Raw genomic sequence first — 11361 nt, 5'->3', positions numbered from 1 at the left:
TTCAAAATATTAATTTTGGTCCCTAGCACATTCAGAATGGTAGGTCTTCAATTATATACCATGTATTCTTTAATTAGGCTACTAGATTCCCTTATGACTAGCAAACAGATGTTGGTTCTTTAACTTACAAAAGCAGCAGAGACCGTTTCAAGATTCTGCTACTTCATTTACAAGGACTGTCCCACCGTTAAGGCCAGACTTGCCAGGAAATTAGTTGTCTGTCATCTAATATACGCAGAGGAGCGGGTAAAGAGTGATTGAAGAGCAACTTTCAGAGGCATGTACATACCCCTAACGCCATCGCATGTGCAATTCCAAACTTCGGAACATTTCTGGCCCATAATGGTTTGAAATGATCTGTTAAACAAATTTTTCCACCTCTGTACATTTTTGCTGTCTTTCCATCAAGTTCTGGAAGAGCTATTTCCGGCGCCGTCGTAGGATAGGTAACTGGTATCTGCAAAATGCAAAACAGCAGTTAATTCTGTTTCTTTCTTTGGAGGCACATATTCATGTTCATAAACACTTACATCGAACTCGACATCAAACTCGTATTTCAGAAGGTTATGGATATACCAGCACTTCCCAAACCATCTTGTCCCTTCTTTGTTAGATTCTAGTCGAAACCAATCGTTATCAGCGGCCTTATTATTTTGTACGTACTGAAATAGACAAACATAATTTGTTTTCTGCTGGTAAGGTTACGTTCCATATGGTGCACCCACATATATAGTAGCTTGCTGTATTACATACCTTAATAAGGCACTGGTACTCTTCCTTTAATCTTTGTACCCATAATTCTTTCTCTCTTGGCCCTGCTTTAGTTTTAAGTAACGGAATACCGCTTAATGTAGATTTTGTAGCTTCGTCAACCATACTTCAAACTCATACGACAGTTTTTACATCGCTTATGTTGGGCACACTGCTTTTGATTTTGCATGGTTAATCTACACTTCTTCTCACTATTAAGTTACGATATTTATGGATATACTCACTCTAAACCACGATTGTAAAAATGTTTATGTTTCTCAAATACTCGGCAAGGAGTAAATATTAGCCACTGGCACCACAGAATAAACTATTTAACTCTCATCAAGTTGAGTTCTTATGGCTCTCGATACTACTATCGATTTTCGTCTGACACGGAGAGGGGCGTGATTATATTGTTAAGCAGATGTCTCGTGCTTAAGTTATTCAGCCGGCTCTGTCCGTGAATCAGTTGTGTGGGAAGTAGGCGTTGATGTGAAACAAATTTGTGACGATGGGAGCCCATGTTTCGCGGACAGATTTTGAATGGTCTTATACTGAAGAACCACATGCTAGTAGAAGAAAAGAAATTTTGGGTAAGCTGGACTGCATTTGTTATTTGATTTGCAAGAGTTGGCTATTTTAGTAGGTTCTCAATTTTCGAATGTTTTATGATTAAGTATGGACTCGGTTTAAGCGTGAAGACTTTAGGAAGTTGTGTTACAATCATTGAAAACGCGTATTATGTGGATATCGTCGGATTATACGCCTCTGTTCTTGTGACTCGCTGCTGCTCAAAGAGTATGGGTGTAACTAAATATGAGGTCACTCGCGTGTTACATCACGTACCTCGTAACTAGACTGTGTACAGGTCTTTGAGTCGAGATATCGTTTGTACACAGTTTTATACCAGCGGAACGGTTCTGTCGCAGTTTGTTCTGAAGACGCGTGCTACCGTATGTTCGTAGTGTTGGAAATGCTTTTTCTTGCCCGAATGCGTTAGTTCATTGGTTTGCCAATGTGTTCGCAATGGATGACGGTGTGTTTTGCGTGTTTACATTGTGAAGGTGTAGGTTCCTTTTCCTCGTCGTAAAGTTAACCGTATGTGACTAATAAAATTGCAGAAAGTGATATTTGAACTAATAAATTATTTCGCATATTCCTCCGCCATACAGCTAACAAATCTGAAATTATGAACGCCAGGTCTCAGACACTAGAACTGACTGTAGAACCCAGGCAGGTAAAGGAAGCTGTAGCTAGTTTATTTCATACAGTTCTTTTTCACCGAACAGTGGGAAAGTTTGAATTCATTCCTGAAACACCACGCTATACAGTTGGAACTATTGGATTCTGTGATGTGGATTGTGATTTTATAGATCTTACCTATGTTTGTTGTGATTCCGAGGATTTAGATCGCAATTTGAAGAAAGAAATTTCGGCGTTTTCGGACTCCCTACATAGGAGTGCACAGCAGACCACTGGGCAAATATCATTGGAGTTTTTCCAGCGGAAGAAAAACAGGTGGCCATTTCCTATTGAAAGTACTTGGGAAGTGTGGACGGTACGTGTGGAAATTATCAGGTTGAACAGTGAATACGAAAGAGAACTATCAAGAGAGAAAGTTGGTGATATGTTGACCGAAAAAATACTCTATATTGTCGAAGTTATGAATAGAAACTCATATATTCCAGAATTTCCTGTTGAGGCAGAAGTGGATCTTGTTTTTGATACAACGTATGAGGGGATCCAACCATACTTATTTAAGTTATCACATACATTAGCAGGTCCCCCGAACAATACTGTTGGTTTAACAATGAAGAAACTGTGGAAAGAAACTCTTACCTATTGAATTTTTGTATATTAGGTATTTTTATTCAGATCGATTTTAGTAAACTTCTGTGGCACTACTGAAATATCACTTTTGTATAAACACTTTTATTTGTTACACATTTAGTATGTTTGTATAAAACTTGTGGACTTTTTGCTGTTATGTCAAAAATTATACTTGTCAAAATTCCAGTGTTCAAAACTCTTGTTATATCAGGTAGGTGCAGTTAACAGTAAGTAATAAATAGTGAATTTCAAAATAGCTAATTTTGTGTTGCTCTTTGTTTGTAAGTTTGTCTAAACATTAAACTACTTTCAAACTGTCAAAAGTTGAATCAACACAGTAATGAGATGCTGCAGATCTACGGTATATAGTTTATTCAATGGAAGTTACATTGCAATAGATGTAAAGGACTCTGTGTATCATAAATAGACCTAGAACAAGTAGATTTCAGTATTGGTTGTTGTAATTGGTATTATGGAATGTATCAATTCAGTTCCACATAAATTGGAACTCTGTTTTGGTAGAGTTGTTACATAAGGATTTGATTTGTTTGTATAAACCATGATGAAAGGATCAGTAAAGATTGATTTTTACTTTTTCAGCAAAATACCCACAGATAAAGAAGTTATTTGGTTATGATCCTAATTTCAAGTGGGTTGTAACAGGCATGGTACTTGTGCAGTTCATGATGTTATTTGTCATGAAAGATCAGTCATGGCCAATGATATTTTTGGTTGCATATGTTTTTGGTGGTGTGATAAACCATTCATTAATGCTTGGTGAGTAGGTTTCACAGATGTACTAATCTTATTGCCAAGTTATTGCTTGCCATTAGTTAGATAATGACATTGGAAAATCCTGTTATAATATAAATAATTTATTTACATAGGTGACAACAACTTGCAGGTGCATGTGGCCCACCCCCCAACCCCATCTGTGGACTCTCTCTCTCTCTCTCTCTCTCTCTCTCTCTCTCTCTCTCTCTCTGGTGCCTCTTCCAAAAGCCAGTGATATTTGCAGTCATGTTTGTGCCTGTAAATGTCTCGGCAGCATAACTACTTTGCAATTTGGTACCTTTACTGCTACTTTATTTACACAATGCCTAATATAATTTCTAGTTATGAAATGACGTTAACACACAGTGAACTATATTGCCATTTTGAGGTATGCTTATTCTTAAGTATGCAGATTCAGCCATTTAATAATTGTTCACTACATTTTTCGCCTAAGATTTTTTTGCGTTCTGTCAAAATGAAAGTTTGGAGGAAAAAATACCCTAAGATGAGGTGGAATGGCTGATCATTACTTAGTCTCAGAAGGCAAAATTCTAAGTATCCCAGCTATAATAGGAATTGTTAGTGTATTCCTCATGGAGGGAAGAGAAATATGATGGACAGGCAGATCACTTGGACCCAAGGATGAGAGGGAAACACATGTAGATTGTCTTCTAATGCTCCCCAGCCTATCCTTGCAATAGTTGCGAAAGTTAATGGTTACATAATTAGTTGGTTGTTACTTAATGTTTCTGAGTTCCTTAATATGACTTTAGATTATAACTGTGTTGAATTGCTATTTTCGTCTTTAACTTGAAATACTTGTAAGCTGCCAGTCTATACTATTTAATTTTTACTTGAATATTACTTGCTATAGTCTGGCTGGTCGGAAAATTAGGAATTGGACATTCATAAATAGCCAGATTTTGACAGCAAACTGATCTTCCAAGGTTAGTGGTCCGACCACTAAAATTCTGACTGTGACCGTACAACCCATGCTTTAGCTGCTCTCCCATACTATTAGTAATTACCTTTCAAAATGTGGTGGTGGTGGTGGTGGTGGAAGAGGTTGGCGAATATTGTCACTTCGGTATCTTAGTTATAATTCATTTCACTTTATGTTAAAGAACCATGTCCGTACTTGTTTTGATTGCACTCACACTCCAATTAGTCACTCACTTATGATTAGCTTATTAGATTGCCATTGCCTTACTGCAGGATTGTCTTTCAATTATATAGAAAGCCCCCAATAGGAAAAGAATCCTGAGATTCATAATTATTTTCCTCTCAAATATGTGTCCTAATCATATGATGGCTCAGGTATGACTCGCTCCTTCTCGCTAAATGGTCTCAGAGCTCCAGTCTGTACCTTCGAGAATGACTGGGCATCCCAGTCACCGATGCCACTGCGCTTTAGCAAAGGAGCATAAGGGTACATAGATTCATCAAGTACTGGATCGATATCTGTACCTTTACAGGCTCATTCATGTAGAAGAGATCATGCTAAATCCAATAAGACCTGTTGTCTTGTATGTAGGATGCCTATGAGAGCATCACATATTAAAGTAATTTTAGGTATCGATAAAAATGAATTTGTTCTCTGTTATGAATGTCAGTAAACTGGAAAAATTGCATATTTGTGAAAAAAAATTTGTGTTTTGCCACTTCCTGGAGAAAATGTTGGGATGGATTTTGAAGTTGGACAAGAAGAGTGCGCATGTTTACTGTGATCTGTGTTATGAGAAGTAACATTTTTTTCGGGTTACTGTAATGCATTTAAAATAATTTAGTTTCGTCCTTTTTGCTTCCTTTACAGCTATTCATGAAATTTCACATAATTTGGCTTTTGGACATGCACGACCATTAGCTAATAAAGCATTTGGGATATTCACAAACTTGCCTATTGGTATACCATTTTCAATCAGTTTTAAGAAGTATCACCTGGAGCATCATAGGGTGAGTGTTTTTTATTTTTTTAAACGCATACTCGGTTGAAAGTTGTGGGATAATTAAATTACACTACCAGGTTAGATTTTTATGATGGAAATAAGTGGTATAGGTAAGTAGGAGTAATGTTGTTAAATGATTTTTTTTTTTTTCCCCCTCCATGTTTACAATGCCGTTTGGATAGTGTGCCAGTTTTACAGGTGTTTGACATTAGTTTTGGTTTTAGTGAAGCTCTGACAGCTTTATTTTTACTTTTTATGTACGGGAGTTTGATTTTATTCATATCTTCTCTGCTCAGTACCAGGGTGATGAAATGAAGGACACTGACATACCAACCTACTTGGAGGCGAAGCTGTTCTGCAATACTTTTGGAAAATTTTGCTGGTTGTGTTTGCAACCATTTTTCTATGCTTTGAGGCCAGTTATTATTTACCCAAAGTCGCCAACGACTTTGGAAATAGTTAATGTCATTATCCAGCTAATCTTTGATGTCTTCGTTTATTACTATTTTGGTATGTAAAATTTTGATATTCAGATTCATATTGTAAATGTAAACTGCTTTGATGGCTCATCTTTCCCATTTAGAGAAAATTTGAACTGTGTTGATTTCTAGGAAATGTAAGCTGTATTAAAAATAAGTGCAAGAATGCTATTTATAATACAGTATTGTTGACGGGTTTGTACACTTCTTAATTGAGGAATAATATTTATACTTCTGTAACTTGTTGCTAATGTTTTGTCTCTTTTAGGGGGCAAAGTACTAGTGTACTTAATTGCTGGATCATTATTGGCAATGGGGCTGCATCCAGTTGCTGGGCATTTCGTTTCCGAACATTACATGTTTCGAAAAGGTTACGAGACATACTCGTATTATGGGTGTCTTAATTGGATAACATTCAATGTTGGCTATCACAATGAGCATCATGATTTTCCTGCAGTTCCTGGATCACGTCTTCCAGAGGTAAGGTTCTGTTAATTGTTAGAAAGAAGTAATTGATAACTTGTTCAATATGCAGGTAGTGATTGGTGAGATGGGTGGAACAATGTTACAGCTATTTTGCATGTAGAGCATTGTCTGAAGTGTTAATGGTGACATTATTGTTTTGTTATAAAATATATCGGGTTCAACAATAATATCTACTGTGGAATACTTCGTCCATGGATTTCCACATACTCCAATATGTTTGTCTTTTGGAGTAACAATATCACCTAAAATACACCATAAAAATGGACAGTCATTCCCATGTTTTTGCAGTAAGAACTGTGATACTTGCATTGTTCTTGAGGTATGGTGTTCTTGGTAGCCATCAGAGGTCAGATGATGGCACATATCTCTAGATCTTCATTGTTTTCTGTTGTGATTTAAAGAAAGTTACTATAAACTCAAATTGAGTTTGGAAGTATTCTGTTTAAATTAGGTTTCAGTTGTGGCCTTCTCTTTATTTGGTAAGCCGGGTGACTGATAGATCTCTTCCGTTATTAGTATTGGCGATCTGTCCCCCAGTGGAAATCACTTGTGCTATTATCAGCTTGGCAACTGAGAATTTTACCTGCCTAACACAGTTATGTTTGTTCATTTGCTTTAAATTGAGGCCTTCAATTAACCTGCTCTCATTGAGTTGGTTTCTGTTTTCCCTAATTGTTAGGGGGTCACTCATGGTAATGTTTAATACTCAAGCTCTTGCAGCAGACCAGCATTTTTCACTACTAAATGTGGTAGACGCTACATATTATCAGAATGGTCTCATAAGTAATTAAAGGTGATTAATGTTTGAAGTGTCTTCCTACCAAAATGCAGTTAGATGTAATATTTAAACTTCAAGATCACAGATTTTTGTGGGTAAGGAAGTTATTTTCTATTGACTGAAGGCCTGTGTCCACTAGAAAGTCACTTCAGCAAGTAACTTCTGGAACCACTTGGTGAGATGTTTACATTGGAATGAAAACTTGCACAAGTTTACTTCCGCAATTCTTAGATGCGTCGTTAGATCATCGTGCTATAAAACAAGGCGGCTGTTGTTGTTGTTGTTTGTTGAAAAAGAAGGAAAAATAGTGAGGAAAATAAAAATGTCGAGGAAAAACAGAAATGTTTGGTTGAAGCAATGGATACAGAAACATACATATTTATCAAGAGACACTATTGAATGGATTTAAATAGGACTTCACTCAACTTAAAAACCTTGTGAATGTCAAATGTAGTTTTTAAAAATCTCTAATCTTTTACACAATAAAAAATATTGAAATACATGATACAAAGATGCTGCAAGTTGTATCGCCAAGAGATCACCTTTTCATTATTCTTAGACTTTCGCAAACACTATTTATAACAAATGTAAGATGTTTGTTTTAAAATGTTTGGCACCCTAAATGGTCGTCAAGCCAGTCACTAAAGCAATAAAATTTTTAAAAGGTTGTATTTCTAGATTTGATGCACGGAGTCGTTTTTGTATTTAATCACAAACCTGGTAAACTGCATTAATAATTGCAACCACATTTCTGCCAAATATTATGAAAAAAAAAAATACTAAAACCAGTAAACTGAAGCAAAGGGAGCAGAAACGTGTCATAAGACGTCATGACCATTGCACACCTTAATGCAGTGTACATAAAACTGCATCACGTTGGAAGGTACAAGGGTCATTTCTTTCCACCTGCTAGTAGGCTATAAATAAGACAAGTTCATAAAAAACACTTATTTTATTACCAAAAGTTTTGTACACTTGTGACTTTTGTGGACATCCGTCAACATTTTTGGAACCCAGTGAGCACCAAGCTTTTTGTAGCCATAACGATAGAGAGTAATACTGATCTTGAAACTTCCGTAATTTCCATAGGCAGTGCAGTTATGATGAACTATGATTTTCGCTAACCACTCTGTCAACTCATTCAACAAAGTCGTCTGTAACAACAGACTTCGTCCCTTCATCATGCACGTCATTTCGGCCATCTTTAAACTTTCGGCACCATTCACGCAAAGCACCATCAGTCATGCAGTTATCACCATGCACTCGGCTCATTCTCCGATGAATTTCTCCTGCACTATTCCGTTCTGCTTGCAGAAACCAAATTACACCTCATAATTCACACTTGGTGGGAGCAACAATAATGGTAGCCATGTTTACGTGGCTGTAGTGCAATGCAGACTGATGCCTTGAGGTCGCCAATGATGGAGTGTGTAGTGAGAGAGTTGTGCAGTAGCCTACAGTGCATGTCCACTTTCTGCTTCTTGCGGAGCTTCTATACTAAGCGATCGGAGATTGGAAAAAAAAAAGGCTAACACATCTGAAAATTAAAAAATATGTGCATTCAACTAACGTCATGGCAAAAGTTGCCATGAGGCAAGCAGTTATTGTCTCACTGTAATCTTGTAATGTGCAGCAAGTCCAAAACTAGAACGAAGCATGTGATCATACTGTGTTCTGTTGATGAAATTGTACAGACTACACTCCCATTTGGGACTAACACAAGCCTGACATCACATCAGTTGCATGCTTGCACATCAAATCACTAGAGAGCATATGTGTAGCATACAGACACAAGACAAAAAAGGATCTAAATAGTTTCTAGTAACAAGCACTAGAAGGGGCCACTGTCAAAATTCTGCAAACATGTCTCGTGCTAAAATGTAAACACTAACAAAACATATGGTGCATGGTAGAAATCATCTCAGTGACAAATTTAAAGTGTTCAGTGAGAACTATTTACGTGTCAACAAGGATGCAGTGGGTATGCATTTACATCTGTTGGACGAATGTTATGAAAAAACACTCGAAAACGACGTTAACATGTGATTCAGACTTCATATCTCTCTCTCTCTCTCTCTCTCTCTCTCTCTCTCTCTCTCTCTCTCTCTCTCTCTCTCTCTCACATTCAAGATCCATGGAACAAATGTTAATGTAAAATAATGCGTCAACTTAAGGATAGAAGACTGTTTGTAATTGCGCTTATTAAAGAAGTCTCCGTATGAATGAGTTTGATAAAAGGACAACTTACTGTCATTAGGACTTTCCTCATTTAGAACATTATAAAAATGATCTGGTTTTTCATTTGCACATAATCAAATCTTTCTTAGAAATTGCGTGTAAAATATTTCTTAAAATATACAATCAAAACATTTATGATTTATGCTTTTAATTTTATTTTCTAGGTGAAACGGATAGCAGCGGAATATTATGATAACCTACCACAGCACAATTCTTGGGTTAGTGTTTTGTATGACTTCGTCATGGACCCTGATATTGGACCTTATGCCCGCATAAAAAGGAAAAACAGAGGATTGAAATCATGAGTTGTATTACTTTGATGCTTTATTCTTTAATAAATATGTTATCAGTGTTTTCAGCTGAAAAGTCATAGACTGTTGGAAATTTTTTTGATGAGATTAATTTGTTATTTCATATTGTGAAATGTGTGGTGAATGACCTGTGTGAATTGGAAAACTGTATTGACCTGGACTAAATGTTGATTATTACAGATACTGTGATGCACGTTACAATTATTGACGAGATCTGTTATGCTGTTCAACTAGGTCTTGCCAAAATTGTCTATGGTGTACATTGCATGTTAGGCTTCATGTTCGTATGTAAAAATTTAGAACAAAATCACTGTTTTAAATAATGAAATATTGTATGGTAACTAACATTTTTTGCTGCTTTGGGAACTTGTCAGCAAGAGTTATTTGTAACTTGCAGGGTTGATATCTTCAAATTTGTTTTAACAATAACTTGTTAAGATGTGTAAATACTGTGTTTAAATGATCATACATCATTTTTGGGTTTTTAATTTTTCCTTTCACTTTTTTTTTTAAACTGATCATTTGTAATATGCCAGTAATGTTTTCCACTGTTACCAAGTTATGCCTTGAAAAGCACAAATCTCTATTTTTATTGTGTGTGTGTGTGTGTGTGTGTGTGTGTGTGTGTGTGTGTGTGTGTGTGTGTGTGTGTGTGTGTGTGTGTGTGTGTGTAAAGCAGACAGAAATCTGTGAACTGACATTTTTCTAATGTAAGAGAGAAATCCATTAGTTGCTCACTGTCAAAAATGTATTTATTGCTGCTTTACAATGTTAATTTCTAAGATTTGAATGTAAGTTAATTAGCCCTTACATGTAAAACATAAAAGACTGAAAAGGCTGGTATCTTTTCTAGTCACATGTTGATCAGTGAGGGCAGGAAGTGAATCTGAAGCATGAACTGCATTTAGTATTGTCTTTGTCATAAATATTTGTTTACATCAAAGTATATGAAATTGCGTCTATATAAAATTAGTTATGCTGTGGCTTATTCAAAATTACATGTTTAGCTCAGTAGTAGTTGTATCTCATTGTAACTTTCTTACAGGTATTTATATTCTGGAATGCATTTTAATTGGTATTTTGACCTGTTTAGAGCTTTAATTTTTGCTACTTATAGCCATGACTGCTGTATGTGAGCTATTTTTGACATTAAAAACGTACAAATAATTTTTTAAGTTTAATTACTTACTGTAGTACACCGTAAACCTATTTGGTATGCTGGAGCTGTAGGCCTGCCCAGAGCTTGAATTTTTGTCTCCTGTTAATGGACATTACTATTTACATTGCATAAAGTTATAACAGAGGCCAATCATGACAACACAATCTTAATATGTTCCATATTACAGCTTTCTGTTGTAATTACTGAAACAGATTTTGTTAATTTTTTTTTTTCCTCAGTGTAAAGTTGTGTTGGCACACATTGCATACTTTTGTTAATAATATAATCCATTAATCAAATTTGTATTGCTTAACAGTAACATTGAATGTTAATTGCTTATAAATACAATTAAGAGAAGCATTGGTAGATTTAATGACTTCATACTAAACATTGGCATGTGATGCACAAACTGAAGTTCAGGTATGAAATGAAAATTTCAATGGCTGGAGTGACCTAGAAGAGTATTCATAGTGCTGTTTTAGGTTTTCCTAATTACATAACTGGTCTATTAATTAAAACAAAACATTAACCAAGATGTAAGATGGCTACTGTTAGAATGATGGAGAATATACATGTAATCCTGTGTAAAACTATGAAGATTGATAAGACA

General features: G+C 35.9%; 3 protein-coding genes across 4 annotated transcripts; 2 read left to right on the top strand and 1 right to left on the bottom strand.

Annotated features, from left to right (window-relative positions):
* Nucleotides 1-254: 254 nt before the first annotated feature.
* Nucleotides 255-927, bottom strand: LOC126100271 (ubiquitin-fold modifier-conjugating enzyme 1). Its single transcript, XM_049910865.1, has 3 exons — nt 754-927; nt 531-662; nt 255-457 (listed from the first exon to the last, which is right to left on the bottom strand). The coding sequence occupies exons 1-3, from the start codon at nt 874-876 to the stop codon at nt 272-274; spliced, it is 441 nt and encodes a 146-aa protein (XP_049766822.1). The 5' UTR covers nt 877-927; the 3' UTR covers nt 255-271.
* Nucleotides 928-1129: 202 nt separating this feature from the next.
* Nucleotides 1130-10245, top strand: LOC126100269 (sphingolipid delta(4)-desaturase DES1). 2 transcript variants are annotated; one of them, XM_049910862.1, is made up of 6 exons: nt 1130-1343; nt 3181-3357; nt 5168-5307; nt 5597-5810; nt 6048-6259; nt 9446-10245. In XM_049910862.1, the coding sequence occupies exons 1-6, from the start codon at nt 1262-1264 to the stop codon at nt 9584-9586; spliced, it is 966 nt and encodes a 321-aa protein (XP_049766819.1). In that variant the 5' UTR covers nt 1130-1261; the 3' UTR covers nt 9587-10245. The 2 variants fall into 2 exon arrangements, with proteins under 2 accessions (XP_049766819.1, XP_049766820.1); XM_049910863.1 differs by lacking the exon at nt 1130-1343 and adding an exon at nt 2622-2791.
* Nucleotides 1408-2733, top strand: LOC126100270 (autophagy-related protein 101-like). Its single transcript, XM_049910864.1, has one exon. The coding sequence runs from the start codon at nt 1940-1942 to the stop codon at nt 2594-2596; it is 657 nt and encodes a 218-aa protein (XP_049766821.1). The 5' UTR covers nt 1408-1939; the 3' UTR covers nt 2597-2733.
* Nucleotides 10246-11361: the final 1116 nt, after the last annotated feature.

The sequence above is a fragment of the Schistocerca cancellata genome, chromosome 9, assembly GCF_023864275.1.
Source record: "Schistocerca cancellata isolate TAMUIC-IGC-003103 chromosome 9, iqSchCanc2.1, whole genome shotgun sequence".
In the NCBI taxonomy this organism is placed as follows: Eukaryota; Metazoa; Arthropoda; class Insecta; order Orthoptera; family Acrididae; genus Schistocerca; species Schistocerca cancellata.
The sequence above is the reverse complement of the archived record's forward strand: the minus strand, read 5'-3'. Positions and strand labels throughout refer to the sequence as shown.